The sequence below is a fragment of the Pelmatolapia mariae genome, linkage group LG14 (assembly GCF_036321145.2).
Source record: "Pelmatolapia mariae isolate MD_Pm_ZW linkage group LG14, Pm_UMD_F_2, whole genome shotgun sequence".
NCBI lineage: Eukaryota > Metazoa > Chordata > Actinopteri > Cichliformes > Cichlidae > Pelmatolapia > Pelmatolapia mariae.
This window is the reverse complement of record NC_086239.1, coordinates 17,951,485-17,974,681: the sequence shown is the minus strand read 5'-3', so window position 1 is coordinate 17,974,681 and position 23,197 is coordinate 17,951,485. Positions and strand designations below refer to the sequence as shown.

The following is a 23,197-nucleotide window of genomic DNA, read 5'->3' as shown; positions in this document are numbered from 1 at the left end:
ACTCACATTCACACGGGGCAATTTAGGGTTTTCAATTATACTAACTCCATGTCTTTGGACTGTGGGAGGAAACCAGAGTATCTGGAGAGAACCCACGCACGAAGAATGCACTATATTTGTCATGTATTGCATAGCATGTTCATAGATGTTTGTCTGCTTTTTATAAATATTATTTTTGTGACTGTGGTGAAAAGCAGGTTCCTAAAGAAAGACAGCAGATTATGTCTTTTCGCTATACCATCCATCATATGTTACCTGTATGGCGAGGGCCTGTGTTACTACAGCTCTGAGGTACTGCAATGGCTCCTCTGGTCCCTCCCATTTATTCTGCCATGTTAAAGGACACTGAGACAAGAGGAAACAAGCACAGAGAAAAAAAGTCAATGCAAGCAATAATAAAAACAAAAATCACAAAAATGAGTATAAGCAAAAGAGTGATGTAAACCATGTTTTTTAAGAAAACAAAACAAAAACAAAACAGGGGTACTCTGCAGGTTTATTCTGCCACTATGTGAACCTGCCTCTATTTCCTTCTCCTAACCATGCTGGCAGCCAAGCCACAGTTAATCTGCAGGAGGACTGCAGCAACATCAGCCCCTGTCGAGTTGCCTTGACACGATTCAAAATACAAATTTAACAATATGTGTAAGTCACTGAAGGGCACGCTGCGCCCAGCTACATCCTCACTGTGGTCCAACTAAAATGCAATCTATATTTAAGTTTCTGTGATGTCACTGGTGACATGCCCTCCTCAATTTCTGTCATGACATGCAAAAAAGTTACAGCTGGGTGATACTGAGATAAATCTCAGGCACTATTCTGTATATTGTAAAAATACTGAATATATTTGTGACTTGTTACAATGCCAACTTAAACTTCACAATTGAAAAATATTCTTGTGTACATAAACAGTACTGTCTGTCTGTCTCCTGATGTAAGTAACTGTTGCAGATCCACAGACCATCTTGTCTGTGCAGCAATATCTGTAATGTCTTAATTTGGAAGTCACAGACAAATGTAAAATGTTTGCAGGGTTGGGAAAGGAAAGCTTCCCTCAGGAGAAGAATGTTAACTCCTGAACACGTTAGGCCGTGTATGTTACCGTTAAACAGAGATCAAAGATTTGACTCTCACACACATGCACAAACATGCACAGCAGGAGGCTGAGAATTGAGAATTTGGTGTTATTTAGGCATGAAAGCCATAATGGAAATAAAAGAGACTTTGCATGTCTCTCAGCTGCAAGTCAACCATTCACTCACTCTCCTGCTGCGGGGTTGGGTGTGTGTATGTATGTGTGTGTGTTGCACTGAAGTGTCTCAGGAGGAAAAACATGCTGGTTTAAGTTAAGTCACTGCCATTTGTGGGGTACAAATAAGTGTAAAATGCTGTTTTAATTATTATTTTTTAACAAGATAAGGGTGGCAGAAAACAGAGACACAAACCAAATGTATACAGGAGTGCAATCAATATACACCGATCAGACATAACATCATAACCACCTACCTAATATTGTATTGGCACCCCTTTTACTCAATTGAATCCTGGATGCTCAATTGATTGAAATCTGGGGAATTTAGAGGCCAAGTCTGCACCTCATACTTGTTGTTGTTGTTGTGCTTTGTGGCATGCCACATTATCCTGCTGAAAGAGGCCACAGCCATCAGGGATTACCTGATATATTAATGAAAATGTGTACAAGGTCTGCAACAATGCTTAGGTAGGTGGCAGGAGCCAAGGTTTCCTACCAGAACATTGCCCAAAGCAGCAAACTGCCTCTGCTGGCTTTCCTTTTTTCTGCATCCTGGTGCCAGGTGTTCCCCAAGCGAGCAGTGAACACACACCCGGGTCATGCACATGATATGCATCAGACCAGGCCAACTTCTTCCGTTTCTCCATGGTCTAGTTCTGATACTTATGTGCCATTGCTGGTGCTTTCAGCAGTGGATAGGGGTCAGCATAAGCACCCCGACTGATATATCCCGCCCACTAACAGGTGCCATAATGAAGAGAAAATCTGTCTTAATCACGTCACCTGTAAGTGGTCTTAATGTTATGCCTGATCGATGTATGTGTTGATAATATGTTGAATAACTACTTTTTGGTTACAAACCCAAGCTACTATGATGATGATTAGTATTGGCCTGCGAATTACTACAAGTGGTACTGAAAATCTAACTGATACCAGAGATTACTTCACCTTTAATCAAAAAGCCATTTCCTCATCGGTCACCATGTCCTGATAATCATGCTCTTTCTATCAAATGAAGGTAGTGGTAAAACTTTTTCTGTCTTGCAGCACTCCTTATGACTCTCATACAACCCAAGCCCCCCATCAGAAGGTAGGTAGTTTGGGTTCTTTCCAATCATGTAATTATGTTTTTACTGCACAGCTGAGAAAAAGGGCAGCAGAGCTGATCCCCTCAGAACTGTGCCTGCTACACTTTTACATTATCACAACCATAAATGGAGCATTTTTCAAATGCATAAATCGCATCATCAGCTCATTCTAACCTTCTCTGATTTAAATGGGGTTAATTAGTAACAGTCAGTTATAATAGAAGCCCAAATGCAAAATGGCATTAATCCATGTGATCTGCTCATTGTATGCAACAGTATTTCCTGTAAAGACTCCAATCTAATTTATATTCTGTTTTGTTATAAAAGACACTAAATGCTCACTTAACTGTGTATCTGTTGTATCTCATATTTTAATTTTCTGCTTGTGTAAAAATGCTTCTGTTTGGTTCAATTTTCAGTGACATTTGTAGTAGTAATAGTGCCCAGTCGCAACATAAGAACTTTAACAAAAAGAAAAGAAAAACAAACAAACAAACCCCCCCAAAACACAGTGATTTTCTCAGCACCAAACCTGGCCACAGTGAGACAGAAAAACTCCTCAGTCAGGCTCATGGAGGAAAGCCAACTGCCTTGAACTTTTGGTGTTAGGGAAGAATATCATTGTCTGTTTAGTTTGCCCCCCTGGAAACCTTGGTTTTATATAGTCATTAATAACTGAAGCTGTACATATGTAATTACTTACTGCTTGGACAGTGATAAAGTTTCTTTAAATTACTGAGGTTTAAAATAATGTTAGAACCAAATATTATAGTCACGTACTGTAGCATTGCAGGGAGAATCGCATTTAGGCCAATTCACTCAGGGGCTTCTTGCCAGTGATGTAAAAATACTGCCAGCTAGGGTCACAGAAGTCATCAGGTGTTTGTTAAAAATTTAGCTGCCAGTAAATTCGATGTATGCCGAGAATTTTGTGTTTCTGCAAAATGTGCAGCAGGAAACATAACAGCTGCTGCTGCTTTTTCTATGGTTCAACAACCTTTTTATACTCTAGGCAATATCTTTTTTGGCAAAACTCTGATTTAGTTCTCAAGAAATGCTCCCTCTCTGGGAGAAGCTACACATCAGAGAGCTTCAAACAATACTGTGGGTCAAAATTAATGATCTTTTTTTAATATAAAAAAAGAAAAAAAGCTATGATAAAAAGATATGACATTGAAAAAATTCTCCTGATCTATACAGCTAACAAAATGCATTTCTGTCTTTATCAAACAAGTAAAACACAGTATCTTAATTATGCATATTACAGAGAGAAAATCTTTAGACAGGCCATAAAGGAAAAAGCTCAGAATAGGCTGAACAGAACTCTTATAAAACTTGTATAAAAACTGTGACTGCATCTGTTTCATATACAGCACTGAAGAGTTACATAGGTCAGTTAAAATGGGTGACAAGGTATGTTCTTTTAGGAAAACAATGTACATAATGTTAAAGGTTAAAGTGTACCCACATTAGGGCATAGAAATTGTAAATTATTGCACTGTTGTAAAATGAACACTTAAAAGTGGAAATCAGACTTTTAAAAAAAATGTTTTTATTTAGACCATAGTGTGCTAAAAGCTGATGGACAGTGTTTTGGGTTTTTTTGTGATACAGAATTATAATTGAGATATAAATTAGATGTATATTAGAGATATAATTATAAATTATAAAACAAATGGCTGTGTTTTATTTTATACATTATATGTACAGTTCCCATTGATAACTGACTTAATTGTAATTACATATATTTTTAAACCACTAACATATTTTATTATTTGGAAATTCGGAATAGATTTTAAATATCAGAACATGATAAAAAGTCCAGTCTTTAGTAGGTCTTATAATAAGGTACACATAACCTGAGACGAACTACAAAGCATTACACATTACACAGTGAGATTTATTAAAACAAATAAACTACCCAAAATGTATAAGACGTGTGGAAAACAAAGTAGACCCTTCTTGTTTCAATAGCAATTAAGAGGGTAAGTACCAGCAAGGTGGTGATAAACCAATGCAGAGTGGTCATCAGCAAGTACGAACACCCCTATAAAAGCAAAGGTTCTGGCAGTTTGCTGGTCTGGAGCATGTTAAAAGAAGCGTTCGTTGTTGCCCATCAATCTAGGAAGAGTTATAAGGCAATTCAAAAGAATTTAAAGTCTATCTATTGATAAAGATTATTCACAAGTGGAAAACATTCAAAATTGCTGCCAATCTTCCCATCAGTTAACATCTCAGCAACTTCCCCCAAAAATCTGACCGTGCAATGCTCAGAGAAACTGCAAAAAACCCAAGGGTTGGATCATAGATTCTATAGGTTTCAGAATATTATATGTTGTTCTTTGAATAGATGAGACCAAAGTGGAGATGTTTGGCCATAATTTTGTTTGGAGAAAATCATACACAATATATCGGCACAAACACTAACTGTCAAGAATGGTGATAGAAGGGCGATAATTTTGGCTTGTTTTGAAGCCACAGGACCTGTGCATATTGAAGTCATTGAGTTGACAGTCAAATCCTTTGTATACGAGTCAAATAAGATGCCATCTGTCTGACAGCTTAAGCTTGGCCAAATTGAGTCCTGAAACAGGTCAGTGATCCCAACCGCAGCAGCAAACAGCAGCGGTCCCAGTCAAACTCCAAACCACAACAGGAAAGAAACACGTAAATCCCCGCAAATGTCAATGAACTGAAGCAACATCATAAAGAAGCATGTGCCAAAATTCCTCCACAATGATGTGAAATACTGATACTGTCATACAGAAAAAGTTACTATTGCAGCTAAAAGTGGTTCTTTGGGCTATTGGATCATTAGGTGTTCCTTGTCTTACACACACCGTTTCTAATTTTTGGCATAATTTTTCTTAAACAAACAATGACACAATGAAATATGCTGCGAGCTGTTGTTTATCTAAAGTTGCATTTTCCTAATTTGCCTGGTAAGAACCACATGATTTTTTATTATGTCCTGATAATATAAAAACCTTAGAATAGACAGAGGGTGCACTTTACTTTTACCATAACTGCATATTAAAAGAAAAAGCTAGCAAGATAGAGAAAATGTAAGGAAATCAAAGATTGGAAAATGTGACAGATAAAGACTGGAGCTGGTCGAGAGGGCAACGGGGATAAGACTAAAAAACCTGCTGATTAATACAAAAAGAGAGAGAAGGCAAGCAGCGAAACAGGAATTATGCCCAAGGCTTCTCTCTGGAGATTACACACAGAAGGAGTGAAAGGTTGGCTGTGTCTCTTCTTCTCTACCTCATAATATCCCCTTTGTCCCCAACTCAGCCTGGGGACATACAAGGATACATATTGTGTTTGCTACATGTCTACATGTCAGCTCTGTATACTGTATATGGGCCTGTCCCTGTGGCCTTCATTTCACCACAGAATAAAAAGAATTGCAGTCCCCCTCTAAAACAATGTGGTAAAAAGAAAGCTTTACTTTACATTGTCACTGTCACTGAAGATAGAGCTAACTGTGTATTTTACGGTAAGAGCTAGAAACCTTCAGCAACATTGTAGAAAGATTTAAGTTAAATGTGAGTTAAAAGATGCATTGCATACAGCATTTGGGACTGTGTGTGCATTTGTAATACTATCAGGGTAAGGCCTTCCATTTTATTTTCAGTTGTATTCCACATTTATTGCACTAAGCCCCATTCAATAAATCATCATGAGAAACATTAAAAAACTCTAGATAACACATGTACTCAAAAGCATAAAATAGCACATAGAGTGTTAGGGTTGAGTTTCTCTGTCTTTTTCCTGTCTTACCTCTTGATTTAGTAGGGCAGTGGCCAGTTTCTGGACTTCTGGAGTTAACAGTTGAGTCCCTCGGATGACCTTGCTCAGTGCAGCCAGGGACTGGTGTATACTCTGTGATGACACTTACAGTTTACATACAGTACATACTGTGCAAAAAAATAAAATCATTAAAGTCATCAAAGTCATTAAAGACATATGCTGTACAATCAAGCCCCAAATTACCATGACATTCATTCACATGATCCTGACCACAACTGTATGTTTCATAATGGCTATTGGATGCAGGTAGTGATCAAGCCTGCTTCCACTGATTTTTAATGTAGCTACCATTTCTAATGCTTTTACCCACCTGGACCAAGCGGATGGCATTGAACTGTTCCAGAGAAATGAATGAAAGGACTGGTGATTTCTGACTCTCTGTAGGTGGGTCTACCTTCTGGTGGATTAGTGTAGAGCCCTGATAGATGAGAGACATGAGAGAAACTATGAGAGAGCTTTAGCTATTTGAGTCTACTTGTTCCAATACAGAAATGATCACTGTACAATGTACAATGTGAAGTTGTTCAACGTGATCACCTTCATCCTATGAAAAAATATTTCTTTCTGACGAGTGCTCTCTTTCAAGATTACAGTGCTCTCATCTGTAGTTAACTGTATACAAACTGCACTGACGTGAAATGACAGTGCACAGTGTACCACAATCATCGAAACACAGAATGAGGTGATGGTTCCACCCAGTAGAGTTCATAAGACTTTCTGAGGGTTTTTTAATGTGTTCTAGTTCAGTGTATGGCACTTAATGTTGATTTCTCATTTCATTTGCAACACGTATTGTCTACATAATACTCAGAGTAAGATGTATGTTCACTTTAGGAACTCCTGCTACATTAGCATGCTATCTTTTTCCCCCCTTATACAGTACAATGGTAAAATATTATCTATGGATTTCCATATGGATCTATGTATATATGCATATACTAAATTCCTACAGTAACATCATATTACTAAACAGAATTTCTTTTCTTGCGCCACACAGTGCAAACACAGGGGTGGAGGTTTAGCACTTGTTTACATTAGATAAACACTTTGTGTTCTGTATACAAAGTATACCATACAGTATACAAATAGGTTACAAAAAATATACAAATAAAAATAGAAATGCTTGGATTTTGTTGTAATCTATTAGAACCATCACACTCTATACCTGGATTCTATTTTGCTTTCCTTGCAACAACTCAGTTAGAGAAAGAGGCAAAAAAAGAGAGGAAGAGAAGGATAGCAGGACCAAGGGATGAAGACAGACAATGAAGAAAAAAGCTGGTTGGATGGGATTCAGATTGACTAGAGCTCAGCTATTGTTTCCATTTAAAAATGTAACTAAAAAGCCAAATAAACAGTCTCTGCTGTATCATGCTCTGCCCATGTCTTTCCAGACTACATAATGATTTGCCAAAAATAAATGTGTCTGTACATTTCCACACACACACACCTCTCACATATTTTCCACAAACCATAAACGTTTGCACGCACAAACAATGCACACGTGCAAGTACGTGCATTTAAATGGCACACTGGGAAGTTCAGATCCACTGAGGGTCAAACAACAAGGTTGGCTGATGACAAAGGGATAGTTAATTGAAAGCAGCCAGAGGTTGATTGTGATCTATGGAAAGCTTGCTGGTGACACAATGGCAACAATTAACACAGTTAACCATTTTCCTTTCAGTAAGTACAAAACAACTCCATCTACAAGAGACTGAAAGAGCAAGAAGAGAGACAGAAAGAGAGGAGACATAAGTGTAAATGAGAGAGAAGGAGACAGTAACCATGTGTGCTTGACAGCATGAGAGGCAGAGAGAGGAGACTGATACATGGCGACTAAATTGTTAAAGGTGGAGGCAGATGTCCTTTTAATTTGAAAATGTGCCAGTCTCCAAGCAACTGCACACAGCAGTACTTCTTGGCCAAGCAAGCCAGGGGCTAACACACTGTGTGTGACAGCCTTTGACCGCACTAGTAATATCCGATTACTTCCCACAACTTTTAATTAGGTGTCACGACCCTTGTTGTCTGTTGGTTTTGTTAAGTCCCTTTGTGTTCCTAGTTTTTCCATTACCCCCCTGCCTTCTGTATTCCCTGTTCCCTGTCTTCATGTTTAATGTTAGTCTTCATGCTTCAGTTATTTTAATCGTCTTTTTGGTAATGCTGTTTTACTTGGAAGGTTAGTTGTCTCACCGTGGCTTTACTTCCTGCTTTTGGGTCTTTCCCTCTGCTGTGACCCTCATGTTGACCTGTGCTTGATGTGAACAGTCTGCCCTGTCTGTGCATATAGCCTTGCCTCTCCCCTTCTCCATTGGCTTCCTGTATATCTACGTATTGTTCTTTTTTGTTGCCAACTGGACTGTGTGTTTCTCCAATTTTTGATCATACAATAGTTTTCCCTTTTTATTTAATTTGCCTCAGAGTCATGCACTTTGGACCTCCACCCATTTCTGATATTACAAGTAGTTGTTGTTGATGTGCAGTGACAGTAGAAATACTGCAGTATTAGTATGGAAATGCTTTTCATGGTTTGAATGATGAGGCTTTGGCTTTTTGTTTTTAAAAGTTGCCTATAATCAAGGCAAATGAAGTCCTTTAAAGCTACAGATGCAGCTTTCCAATTTGGTTTGCAGGAAAAGGGCAACAAAAAGTAATGGGTCAATAAAAAGTCAATATGAAACGGTAAAGACAGCTAACCTGGTTGAGTTTCTTCCATAAGTTCAGGATAGGTGACAGTCCATTTGACCAGAGCTCCCTGTCAAACTTTGAACCTGTTGCGACTGAGCGACTCAGGATGCGCAGTTGAGAAATTACCTGTAAACAATTAAAACACAAATAGTCAGTGGTATGCTGCATGTGCTCCTGTAAGAATAAACGGCCTATTTTTTTTAAAACATCACTCATATAATTTGAAGTAGACACATGAATTTTGACTCCTATATGTAAATCCCAAAAACACTGTTTCAGGCCCTGTAATGTTGAAAAAAAGAAAAGAAAAGAAAAGAGAACCATAAACACGTCTCCTTACATACCTAATCAGCCAAGCTTAGCTTCAGGCTTAGAATCTTGGACAGTACTTTTATCTAGACTCTGTGTGTGTGTGTGTGTGTTTTTGTGATAGTCCAAGTTTCCACTTATGTCTGCGTTACAAGTAAAGCAGCTTGTCTGATAAATGACTTTCATTTGGTCCAGGAGAACTCTTTACTAACATTTGTTTTATCTTCTCTGCTCAGGAGGGAAACGGTATATATGTGCATTTGCACACATGTCTGTTCGAGTACATGAAAGAGGGAGAGGAAGGTAGGATTAAAAAAAATCCTAATCTAAAATTTAATTGACAGCAATATGAAGGAGGTTGATATCAAATATAATGTGATTCAAATAGTAATTTAAATATATTAAGATAATCAAGATTTTAATGAGCTGAAATTTCTGCCATAATTGTCTGGGGATAAAAAGTTACTGGACAACTTCCAAGGACATTATACAACTTCATTGTATGCAGGCACTTTACTCAGTTTTTCACATTATTTCAGTATAACAGTATTCTAGTTTAGAGTTGTTAATAAGTCAAGCTGATTGATAAATTGAGCATAACAGAGTGAAAATCACAGATGGCACAGAAGGCACAGATGTCATTGTATCTAAATATATAATCAGAAATGAACAGAGGCAGTATACGAGAGAGCTTTTATGTGTATATGCAAGATTAAAGAAAAAAAAGATTTGGAGAAAAAATCTCTCTGCATTTAATGTCTTTTTTTCTGTTATTGTAGTTGTAATGGCACAATAATACATTTTCATATGCTAGTTTTATCCAAAGTGCTTATCTTTGACATTGTGCATAAAAACTATGAATGCAGGAAATCATACCTCAAGCCTTTTGTAAAGACATTTCAAACCCGTGTCAGGTAATTGGTAAGATTAGACATTTATATTTAATGGTTTCCACGAAATCTGCAGACTGGTTAACAGCAAAATTCAAATACAGTGAGAGTAAAGAAGGCACACATTTTGGGAAAAAGGGAGAGAAAAAGAGAGAAGATGAAAGTGACAGTGACAAATGACACCAGGATGGGAGACAATGACATATGGGGGAGATAGGTAGAGAAAGAGACACAGTAACAGACTCACATAAGTGGTCTTGTGGGAGTCGTATGAATTAAACTAGGTTGGTGGTTCCAGTGATCAGCAGACCACACTATGAGTGAATTTAATTGTATTAAAACCCACATGGGGATTGTCCTTACAATCTGTAAAGGTTGTGTGTGGTTGAAGTGTGCTCACTGAGGATAATTACAATCAGAAGACACAAAAAAAGAAGCAGCAGCTACTTTCAGCTGTTCACTTATTCACAAGATTTCGCCACAGTGGGTAGCTCCACATGTTTGATTTGACAGATTTTTTTTTTTTTTTTTAAATGCTGGATGTCCTTACTCATCCGAGTCCAGAAGGATTTAAGTCTTCTCCTGGAATGAATGGATCTTTCGCTTGTAAACTCCTACAGTGTGGAATCACTTAAAATCACAAGATATGCAAAGTGTAAAAATATTCTGAGAAATCAGTATCTGTATCAGTAGAGATCTTCAATGCAAACCACCAGCGACCACAGAATGACGCTATCGATCAAAGCAATTATGAGGAGATCTTTGGTGCAGCGAAGCTCTCCTAGTGACAGCCAGCAACCAGTCGCCAACTGGTCAGGGAATAGACATTTGTCCCTAACGCAATGCTGACCATCTCCAGACCTGTGTGACTGAGACTTTACCTGATGTAAATGTGGCCAATCTCACATTGAAGGTCATCATCTCAGACACCGGTGGCCTAAAATCTTCAGTATTTTCAGTGGACTCTTAGGGGCACAAGATAAGATCATCTGAATGTTCTCCTTCAGACTCCTCAGGACGATACAGTAGATCTTTACACTGACAGTCTCATCCTGGGGGTCAACTGAATGCTGCCTTTGAGCTTGGAAACCGCAAACTCTTCAACAGAAAACTGCTTGGTCACAGTCAGTGATGATCCTTCACACGAAATTTGGGTCAGTTTTAACGAGAAGATGATGCTAGCTCTAAGTTTGATGTCAGTGGTAAAATCACAGAGGGCATAAAACAGGAAGTGGCAGGAGCAATCTAAAAATAGCTGAAAGCTCTCTGGATATCCCCCAGAAGATGATCTTGAATGTGAGATGAGCCAGACTTTTTAAAGATCATACCTTGTACAAACAGAAAAACGCAGCAAAACAAGCTCATTGTAATGTCATCGCAATGTCACGTATTCCATTTTCAGTTCATTCTTGCTCTGGTTCTATCAGCATGTTTCTTACGAAAACAATGATTTGGTTCTTTAAAATAAATGAACCCTTATATGTGCTCATGTTTTGGTTACTCATCCAATTTACACTAAAGCATCTTTATTTTCAGAAATTAATTCTCAACAACGATACCAGGCTTGAATGGGAAACAATGGAAAGACATACATGTTATTTTCTGCACAAATGACAATGATAACAAACATGCCATTGTAAAAAAAAAACAAAAAAAACCTTTCTCTAGTGCATGCAAAAAGCAAGGTTTAATTGTGTTGTGTGTGGCACATTTATACTATTTCATCTTTCCTTTAGGATTAAAAATGATTTTGGATTTTGCTTTCTCTTATAGATTTATAGCATCTGGCCGAAGTCCAGGCCAGTTCCTCAAAAACAACTGGCTCTTATGCAGCTTCCTTCACATGTATTATAGGTCAACCTTTCTACCATTTCGACATTTGCACAATATCACAAGTGGCAGAATCAAATCAAAACATATTTTTCTTTGTGCTTCACAGAAAATCTGTAAAAGAATAAAAATCAATAAGTCTCAGCCCGAAAAAAATAATTACCTGAATGTGTAAAGTAAACACCAAAGACAGGTCCTATCCAAACACCACACACAGATTCATATATTACATAGACTATATTGTTTGTATTATTAGATGTGAATATTGCAAAATTCAAATGATATGGTCACAGTCAGTGAACAATGCAGCCATGCAACCTTCAGTCTATATCCTGCTTCTGTCTTTTAAGATTTTCATCTCTCTCAAACTTACACTAACACACACAAAATTATAACACTGAAATAAAACATATTGTGTGTTTATGTGAGACTGTGTTACACTGTATTACATCAGAATCTGCAGTGACCATAAACCATTAAACACATTCACACATACACACCAGGGTTTTCCATCCCCTATAAAGGAAGAAAGTACTTGGCAGATTCAACTCACTATGCAGATTTTGCTCAAAGCTCCATAGGCTGAAAAACACCAACATCCATTTTAATCAGCTACAATCATCTATACAAACTGTCAGACTCAATATCTGTGAAGTAGTGGTGAATGTATTTATGGCTGAAATGTTATTAGAAACCCTCAAGTTGCTTTGGTTTATTGTCGTAAATGAACAAAACAGATTGAGTGCAGCTTTTGCAGAGTTTGCTTATATAGCTCAACGTAAGAGCTAACACAGATACACATCAATCTTATCTGATGCAATATATATGAAATATTGCGTTACACTTGTTCGGATGATAAACGTCAACTTCCTGATGTTATCAAATGTGCCTTAAAATGATAACTACATGCAAAAATCATCATATTGTGACAAATGTTATTTTGAGATTTTAAGGTTTTGGTTTTAATTTACATGAGACATGATATTGCACATGTCTTATAACTGTCTTAAAAATGCAGTGCAGTTTTAAAATAATAATTTTTCATGTCATTAATGGTTTCTCGACTCATTTGTTTTTATGTTACACTTATATCTTTAAGGATTTTGGCAAATGTAGCAATTAGATTATTTCAAATAAATCAATAACACTTTACAATAATTAAATTTAATGCATGTTAAATTGTTAGTAAAACTTATTGTACTGTTAATGTAACAATGAAAAAATGATTTACAAAATTAGGAAAAAAAATATTATCAAGTAGTATCATAAATACAAGTTTCAACTTTATAATATCCAGGGTTCATTTATTTTAATGTTTAATAAATACTGTGTAATGAATGTATAAACAGTTTTATAAATGTCAGCTGCAACTTATAATGACTAGGAATAATGGCACCGGTTCTGACATAAACGGTAGTAACCAGACCGAAAAGCAGCGCACATTTTGGTGCTTTATTTCGGTGCTTTTTTTTCCTGAGATGTCATACACTTTGGATTCTAGCCAATCATTTTACAATTCCGAGGATATTAGGCGGGCCCAGGTACGTACGTTCTTTTAGAGCAGAGCTACAGATTAAAAATGCCCAAGGCGAAGCGGTCAAAAGTCTGGCTGTACTTCACAGCAAAAGATGCAAACTCAGCAGCCTGCAACAAGTGCTTTAAGGTGATACTATGCAAAGGAGATAACACCTCGAATCTGATAAAACACCTGGAGACGCATAGCGTTTTTTTAAAAGCCGAGAAATGCACCGTATTTCATAGCTTGCTGCAGGACCTCACACCGAGTGCGGGTGTGGTTCCTGTTATCGGACCCGGAGTTAGCAACATTACCACCGTAGTACACTGAGTCTCAAATACCCAGATCCCCCATCTCCTAGGCCAAAAGCAGACTATGCTGGATATGTTTCAACTGAGACATCTGCATAATTCTACATGCAACAAACTTTCAACAACCATAGCTAAATGAGTACTTACAGCTTGCAGATAGTTACATTACGTGCGAGTACTGTATGTGCTTAAGTGTACTGGGCATTTTTTATGGGCATGCAGTACTTTTGAGTCTTTTCTGGAGGATATTCTCAGTCGTTGTCATTGTTTTGGAATGTTGCAATAATAATAAACATACATGTGAATAAAGCGAGTATATTTGTCCACCCGAATACTGGTAAAATTCTGTTAAAGTACATGTAGAATAGATTAAAAAATCTGCTATAATTCACCAGGGCGAATGGGCAATCATATGATTCATCGTGATAAAATATTTAAATCAACTAAAAGCCCTAGCCAGTGGGCAAAGGCGGTATTTGTTATTGGATGATTGGAAAACAGACATGAAACAAATGCCCAACAGTTAGCAGTAAGAGAAGGGGTATCTTTAACCAGACTGCCCTGAACTCTATTTTTCCAAACTGTGTTACACCTTCTGCTTAGCTTCTCTGTGGAGAAGGATATATACTTCAGCAGAATAAAGACCCTAACCTCAAAGCTTTGCACCTTCTGCTTGAAGATCAAAGAGGAGGACTGACTTCAATGATTGTGACTTTTTGACAGTCACCTGACCTCAACTGTACATCTATGGCGGCACTTGAAAAAGTGGAAAAAGCCAAGTATTCCTGACATCACAAGGAGCTCTTTGGAACACTGTCAAATCACGCTGAGATAACATGGCTTATCATGTGGAGTCTACGCCAGCACTGCCAGGATTGCTGCTCCATCCCTCCAGTGGAGTTCCACTGACTTATGGGATCAGTGCCAAGGCGTTGACCCAACACCTCACTAAGACAATTTGAGTTGATTTTCTTTTCATTTTTCATCTGTATACATGCAAGACTGATGTGAGCTGCAGGCGATGTGAGCACATGTGCTTGTGTGAATAGGCAGACTGCTGTGTGTGGGTGCACCTGGGAGCTGACGATTCTCTGGGAGGATCTCTCTATGTTGGCAGGCAGACCAAAGAATGCTGGCCTGTCATCCTCTGGGAGATTCTCTATTACTCTGCGGTAGTCCTGGGAAGACACGCAGACCCATACAGGTCACACATTGACACACACCCATATAAAGAGAGAGAAAATTAAAGCATTCTGCCAATTTATATCATGGCTTTAAGACAAAAGACATTTTTCCATTTCTAAGCAACGCGTTATTAAATTGAAAAGTAAAATCTTGTGGCATGCTTGTTAGATTTCTGTGTGGGTGTATGGGATTAATAATGCAATACTGAGCTTATTAGGGTGTGTTGTTTGTAACAGTTTGATGCAGGTTTTCAAACAACAAATATTTGCCTTGAATAGGGCTTTAAAAGCCTAAATTACTAAACTGATCTCCCTCATCACTCACTGCTGACTGCTGAATTCTAGCAAATGACTGTCAATTCAAATGATAGATTTCCATATTGATTGTTTTTTTAAACAAATGACCTCTCAGTGATTCTGTGGAATGAACTAATATCTGGGAAAAAAAAATATACAGAAAGCAGAGCAGCAGAAAAACTGAACCATAACCACTTACTTGAGAGTTATTGCTGACATTTATTTGTAGTGGCTACTTTATAAACCAAGTGAAAATGAAGCTTACACCAGACAGAAGTTAAACACAAATCCCAGCTAGTGAATCTAATCAACCGTTTTTGCTTCTTTGCCACTGGACGTGGGCTCATGAAGATGTAAACAAACTATATAAACTTTCACCTTAAGCTTAAAGATACATATATTTCTAATGCACATATATTTCTTAATAATAAGTATATGTACAACTAGGTGTTACATGGTGAGTGGTCCCAACAACCTACCAATATGGCACAAGAGTTTGGGAGGCTGATCTGAGGTGGAAAGAATCCTCCTCTGCTTTTTCTCTGTCCAGCAGAGAGGGAGGACGAAAGGAGACATGCGGAAAAGAACTGCTCAAGGTAGGAGCGCAAGATGCGGAGGTCAGAAGGGTTGTCAATACGTCCCCCATAGATAGCATTCTCCAACAGACCATGGACAAACTCCCACTGAAATTGTTTACCACCTTAGAGATATCGAGACATATAAATACACAAATAAAAAGCGGGGTCCACACAGAAGGTAAATAACACAGAGATGCGAATGCTGAATTGCCCAGGTTATGCTCTTTCATAAGTGGTGGTAGGCAATCAAAGAAACAAGGGATTACCATGTGCAGACAAAAATGCAGAGCTTTCTGCTGAATTTACACATTTCATCAGCGTCCTACCTTCAAAAAGCCTGTCGATAATCTCAAAGCCAGCACGAAGGTCTGACAAGGAAAACTCATAGAACTTTGTCCAGCCCTGCAGATAAATCAGAGATAAGTGTACAAGTCAGTACAAAAATGACAAAAGAAAAGTGACAAAAAACATCTGGGCTTTATTCAGATTCAAAATTCCATCGAAATTTAAAATCCAGATGGAACTGAAAGTACAAAGTTTAATAAGTCGATAAGACACACATTTTCACAGCACTGACCATTTCTGTAAAATCAAAAAAATATATATATATTTTTTTATTTGTTTACATCACTTCACTTAATCACCTGTTGTAAACTGCCCACTGTAGGTGGATGAGGTGAGAGGTGGAGGAAAACTGTGTGGGCATCTTTCAGTGATTAAGTGTATGTTGTTTGTCCAGCAATTGTGTGCCTGAATGTGCGTTCAAAGACTTTGGTGGGACACGTTTTGCAGCGCCTAATAAATTTGCTTACAGTATAAGTGTCAACATTCACAAGTTTGTAGGCTTTTGTATTAAGCAAATGCTGCTTATTGAGCCACTGTTTAATTTAATGTATGGGTTATATTTGTGCTTACTGACTGTAAGCACTTCAGAAGGTGTGCTATAAAATCAGTAATTTACCAGACATAGCTAACCAGTCAGCTTGTTGTCCTTTGGCCAAATGTTAATCATTCATACACACACGCACACACAGACGCAACTTTATAGATTCCCTTTCATTAGGAATATACACAACCTTGGAAATAGAAGCCTGTCCGCTTTGCTTCATTTTAATTCTACTGCCTTTGTCTTTTTAAAAGAAATACTTTTTTGCAGTGGCATGTAAAGAGCATGAAAACAAGAGAATAAATGAGATGGGGAAGAAGAACAGTGGATGAAGCAAGAAGGAAATGAGTGATGGTGGAGTGGACAAGAGGCGCTGTGACTGTTTCAGTAATTAGGTGATCATGTTCTTGGATGAGAAACAACATTACCATCTCAAATGAAAACACTTACCAGAGATTCAGTGACTGAGCAAGAAAGAGAATGAGAGAGATAAAAACAGCAAAAGAGAGACAAGAAAACTGCAGACAGGCTAAAACAAATATCGGGGGCAGGAAAGGAAAATGGAATTTAAATAAAGGGGAATGCTGACAGATGAGGTATGCTATGATTGTTTCCTAAATTTGAGAAATGCATCAAGTACCATATATTGACACATAAATGACATCTTCTTAAATTTGTTGAAGTCTCTTTATATCTTTATATTTCATTAGAATGTACTCAGATTGCTTAATGTCAAACAAACCAGCACTTCTAAAGTTAAGAAGCTTTTTTTTAGTTGATTGGTTCATAAGGACACACGAGGAAACATGGAAAGGTAAGAATCAGCCAAGACTGATTTTCAGTGAATTTTGTTTCGTTAGGATTTGAAAGGAACACGCATAATAATACACACCTTCGGTTTTTCCTTTTATAATGTTGTACTCAGCTGAACACATCAAATGGGTACAAAAGTCACAATGCTGCATTAAGAAAAGAGCAAGAACATGCTTACTTTCTCTCCCCCGCACCACCTGACCAGAAGCTGTGTGAGGTAGCAGTGAATGTCAGACTGTCACTTTAAGAAAGCTACTTTTATGGGTTATTTCTGCATTCACTCATGCAGACATTTTAAACCTTCAACTCTGATTTAATACATGAAATATAAAAACAAGAATTAAATACATTTTTGGAGTTGTTGATTAAAAAATTGTTATTGTCGTTTTTACACATGTTTTAAAGCTGTTTTGGGGGCATTTTAAAATTCTAATATCTAAAAAAAAACTCCTTGAGCTAGGTCCTTCAAATATTTTAGGGCACATGATTGTATGAATATGGACTCTCAGGAGTGTCTCAGGTTAACAAATAATGATGGATGCTTTAAGTCTACAGAATATTTCCATATCCAGTCTCTGACAGCAGATTTGAAGGACTGTGGAAACCTGATTGTTGTGGGTAGGCTGGGTGGGCAGATTTTTTTTTAACTTACAGCTTCTCATATACAAGGCACATAACATTAAAAAAAACACAGTCAACATCAGGTAAATTATTTAACAGATATTAAAGCTTGATTATGAGATAAAACATTCTTCCATCCATCTTCAGTGTGACATTCCCAGAATGTTTTTACAAAATGCAAGTTTCTATTAATATTACATCCAAAATTTAGCATGGCATTCTCTCTCATTTTCCTATTTTTGGCCTGAGGCTCTGAAATTTTGTATAATTATCATTAATAAGTGTATCTTTCCTTAAGAAGTTTTCAGGCAAATCAGACATCGTCATTTGGAGGGATTTGATGAACTGATATGGAATGACCTCAATACATCAATGCCTGAAACTGAGAAAATAAACAGCCAGATTTTCTCTATAGAAATGGTGATTACAGAAATTAAACAATAAAATACTGATAAATACCTCTAAGCACTTGCTTTTAAATAACATATCAGATGCCTTTATTCTCATGCCATGGTCATTTTTAACCTAAAAATCTCAAGTTTGGGCATTTGAGCTTTCCAGCCTTTATCAGGGAGTTTTCTGGATTTCTTTTGGGAACCTGGATGACTTTTAAGCTTATATGTATCCATTCGCAAGAGCACCTCAAAGGACTCCAATCCAGCAAGTGTTCCTACTTCAATACTGCTTAAATGCTTTTATATACGTTACACATTCTGAACTCGCATGGACTAAAAAAGCTCTACTTCCACTACGTGCCATGAGTCAAGACACAGTTGAGACAATTTAATTTCCTTTAGACTGGCCACCAACATCAAAAGTATTCCATATTCCACTGTCTTTTATATTAGAAATAGTACACACATTGCTCTATAAGCAGTATGCATGACAAGCATCAGGTGCCTCACTACTGTGGGGTTTATTGACCAAACTCCGTGTGTTGGCCAGCAGACTGGGTTACTACAAAGGCTTATATTGGCTGGATGTAAACATTTACACATGCATGGGTACATGCACACAGAGACTCAGCTTGTGTGTTTGCCCAACAGAGCTGTCATGCTTTTTTCTGTTTATTTCTTTTGTTTTTGTAGGTTTTTATTTCACATTAATTTTAGGTTTACAAATTTTAAATGTTCATTCATTTCAAACCTACAAATTCAGCAGGGAATCAGATAGTTGTTTCTCCCACTGTATACTCTTCAATACTACAAACACACTGAACATGCATTTTGGAATCCAATGTAAAATCCCTGTCCCACAGATGGCATCTCTGTATGTTTTACAATTGATTTCAAGATTTTACTTATTTATTGTGCCCAAAAACTACACAGCAATGATGCTGATTCAATATAAGCTGGTTTGGAGCCTTGGACCCTCAGGTGGGTACCTTCTGGCTGTCCCAAAGTCAAGGATTTAATCTAAAGGTGACCCCTCATCTTTGGAACCACCTGCCTGCAGAGATAAAGCTTGCAGAGTCAGTGACTTGCTTTAAATCCCTTCTTGAAAAACATTTCTACATAAAAATGTGTTCAAAGATTCATTTTATTGCTGTGTTGCATTTATTTTTTTCTCTTTTATAACTTGTAATGGATCTGTTCATGTTTTTTATTATTGCTTTGATAGGTATTAATTATATTAACATATTTCATGTTTCTTGTTGTTTGAAGTCTGTCTTAAATTAACCATCATTTCATGGCTTCCTTGAATACTGGGCTTTATCCTAAACCACTATTTGAAAAAGCTATTTTCCAGATACTGATAGGTCTGGGAATGAATTTTGGTCATCCTAAATTTTAGAAACTCATAGCAGCAACCTTTCACCACCCCTCTAATGTGACATCCTTTATCAATCATTAATCCGGCTACAGGCCCATCTATCAGGTTAATTATCTTTTATATAGTTTGGGACCATGTTGACTATTCACAACAAATATGTTTAATTGTCCAGTGTCTGAGAAGTTTCTCGGTCATCCAGGTAATGGTAGTCCTTAAAAGCTTGAAAAAAAGAAGGTAACTCAACTTCTTCAAGTTTGTTTAGATGTTTCAGTTCTCATTCAGTTCTGAACAGAAGAGCCTCTTTAAAGTTGCCTAATCATTTTGTACGCCTTGATTAAATGGGTTAGACACCCTCTCTCATCAGAGGGACAAATCATTTTCAAATGATTTGGAATTTGAAAATGTGCTGTGTGCGTAGTAACAATGACAAGGTTGGAGTACTCACTCACATGATGATTAAGCACTAAGAACTATGATTACGTTATTTGTTTAAGTATTTTACCTGTGGGATGTAGTTTCGTCTCTCTTGACAGACGGCATGGAACCAACCCAGACAGAAGAGAGACTGGGCTCTGGCCAGAACACCTCCTGCACACAATCAGTCACGACGTCACAACACAGAAGCTGTGATTCTGGTTCACATGACAAGCTGCTAAAGCTAATAGGCAGTGACATCACAAACAGTGATTATACTAGTGCAAGAACACTTATATTATAATCAAAGAAAGTGAACTGTCATCTTACAAGACAGATTATTTATAATTTAAGCATCAGGTCTACTTGTCAGCTATCTCAAAAGGCTGATACATGATGAGTTCAGAGATGTATATTCTACTCTGAGGTATCAATTCCAGAGAAGAGAGACAACCTTTACTGATCTGCTCTGGAGTCCAGGACTCATATGTCCTCAGCAAATTCTTCTTTAATCCAGGAGGATCCTGGAATTGTGAAAGAAAGATGTTGGAGGAGGAAAAGTGAAAGTGTGAAAGGTGGTAATCCTGCACATTATTCACATGTAAATAAATATCAAAATAAATATTTTGAACAAATGCATTCACAACAATGTCCTGTTATAGAATAAAGAAGGCACATCAGAGTTTTTGTTTAGTTGTGTTTTGTATTTGAACTTTTGAAACATGGGGCTGGAAAACATTTGAGCCAAAGTGTTTTTGAAGAGCTTCATTAATTACAAAAAATACTTATGACTGTAGCAAAAATCTGGCAATGTCTGACAACTGCGAGACACTGAAAAAAAGAAATCATAGCAGGAAGGCTGAAAATCCTTTCTGCACTGATTAACTGTAAGGTAAGTTATTTGTAGCCCATCAACTGACTTATTAAAAAAAGGAAGAGCTAAATTAAATATAAAAATAATTCTTTAGTTCAACAGTGTTGAACATATAATTAACCACAGGAAGGACTGGGACAGAAGCTTCTTGACACAGAGTACTTTGGTACTCTTGCACGAACAGACTAGACTATACACAGAACTACTACATGTGCACATAACTACTGAATATAAATGATATAAATGTTTTGGTATAATTTAGCTGAAGCATCTGCCACATGATCCAACACATATTGTTCCTCTAAACAGTTCTAAACATTTCATTCCTCTGCCAACAATATGGCCCATTTAAGTTAAAACCAATCAGTATACATCGACTTTGTTCAAACATTAACAGCTCAGCTGAAGATCTTGTACACCATCTGGGGGGTTTGACAATGCACACTGCCAGTAAGGCGTGCATAAAATTTGCCAAAGTTGATCAATGTACTGGATGAGTTACCAAATCGGTAGATTTGATATATTTGTTTAGGTGTAGCACAAATCAACCAGTTCTCCTCTGCACATACCCATTTAAATAAATATTACATACATATATCAGTTTATAGCTTCATATATTAATGCTAACACTTATCCTGGAGCTGAGACATTTTGTATTGCAGTAAGCCAGACTGTGTTATAATGTGTATAAACACATGTAAACTAACAGATTTTTCCAAGTGTTTGTGAAGAAAAAGAAAAGATGAAAATAGTGAAACAGACAGGAAGTTCATGCAGCATGCTTGGCTGCTGAAGCAGCTAACCCCACGAGCACAACTCGCATCAGAAACACACTGAGCACTAAAGCAGCATCACTAACACACAAACTGCAGGCTTCTGTATCTCCTGGCGTATTATATGGAGTAGGGAAGATACATATAGATAAATTCTGTTTACAGACACCCACATCCAAGGATGATTTGAGATACTGTATAAAAAGTGGTAGGTAAGTATAAGGATATGTAAGCATGTGTACAGAATGCCTGCAAAAATGTGTCGGAACAGCTCTAATTTGTGCAGTGAGTTAAAACACCAAACTTATGGTACTGGATGTGTATTTGTGTGCATGTGTGTATACCTCATAAGTGATCTTAAGGCTAGACTGCAGCAGAATGGGGGGAAATCTGGGGTGAACCTCTGCTGTCAGCCAAAGACGGAAGCCTGCTTTGGGCCGTAGCACATTTAGCTCCTATAGAGGAAAAAGAGTGTGCACATTAAATAGATTAATATATATACCAATAAATCAAAGCTGAAATCTGAGTTTTATGACATGCATCCAATACCACTGCTTCCCAACCCACATATGTGTGCAAATCTTAAATATTTCAAACTATAAACCTTACTCAGTGGTTGACATGATGAAACGAGTGCAAGAGTCTAAAAAAGGCACCTAATTTAAGAAATGCACCAGTGTTGTGTCCATGCAAAAAATAACTTAGCACAGAACCAATGTTAAATTGTATCTTTAGGCACAAAACGTTCTTGAAAAAACTCATTACTTTCAATTTCTTTGGCTGAATATTTGAAAAGTGCCTAAAACACAGTTTGACAGGCATAAAATTGTATTTTTGTATAAACACTGTGATTCCAAAAGAGCTATTAGCTGAAAACTTGGCATATACCAGCCTGGTGTGCTGTGTGTCATTAAACAGGTTGGTATGGTGTGCCAAAGTTAATAAATAAATAAATAAATAAAAAGAGAGGAGTAGAGGACCAGAGAAGTGATGGTTGGCCTAAAAGATCTACATCTACAGCACACAGATAGGATCTGAAAGTTATGTCCTTAAGAAATATAGATATAGAATATAGAAATGAAAAAAATAAGCAAAGATCTGACACAGGAGCTTGGAGATGCATCATACCTGGATAGAAAAACACACACTGGTACATTATCACACACTGATTGGCCTCCCCAGAGTTCAGAATTTAAGATTATTGAAGCAGTATGGAATGATCTTGACAGAGCGGAACAACAGGCAGCCAACATCCAAAGAAGAGCTTTGAATGTCCTTCAA

General features: G+C 37.3%; 1 protein-coding gene across 3 annotated transcripts in view; it reads right to left on the bottom strand.

The window, feature by feature from the left end:
- Positions 1-23,197, bottom strand: part of dync2h1 (dynein cytoplasmic 2 heavy chain 1) — a 119,293-nt gene that overhangs the window by 9,626 nt on the left and 86,470 nt on the right. For 2 of the 3 annotated variants that reach the window (XM_063492427.2, XM_063492428.2), the window contains 10 exons: positions 22,261-22,371; positions 20,724-20,793; positions 20,358-20,443; positions 16,089-16,164; positions 15,664-15,884; positions 14,777-14,881; positions 8,857-8,973; positions 6,467-6,574; positions 6,127-6,228; positions 256-345 (listed from right to left, as the gene is read on the bottom strand). In XM_063492427.2, coding sequence (XP_063348497.1) covers positions 256-345; positions 6,127-6,228; positions 6,467-6,574; positions 8,857-8,973; positions 14,777-14,881; positions 15,664-15,884; positions 16,089-16,164; positions 20,358-20,443; positions 20,724-20,793; positions 22,261-22,371 — 1,086 coding nt within the window. Of the gene's footprint in view, positions 1-255; positions 346-6,126; positions 6,229-6,466; positions 6,575-8,856; positions 8,974-14,776; positions 14,882-15,663; positions 15,885-16,088; positions 16,165-17,098; positions 17,113-20,357; positions 20,444-20,723; positions 20,794-22,260; positions 22,372-23,197 lie in introns of those variants that run through there. The other variant, XR_010095479.2, reaches the window with a different exon arrangement.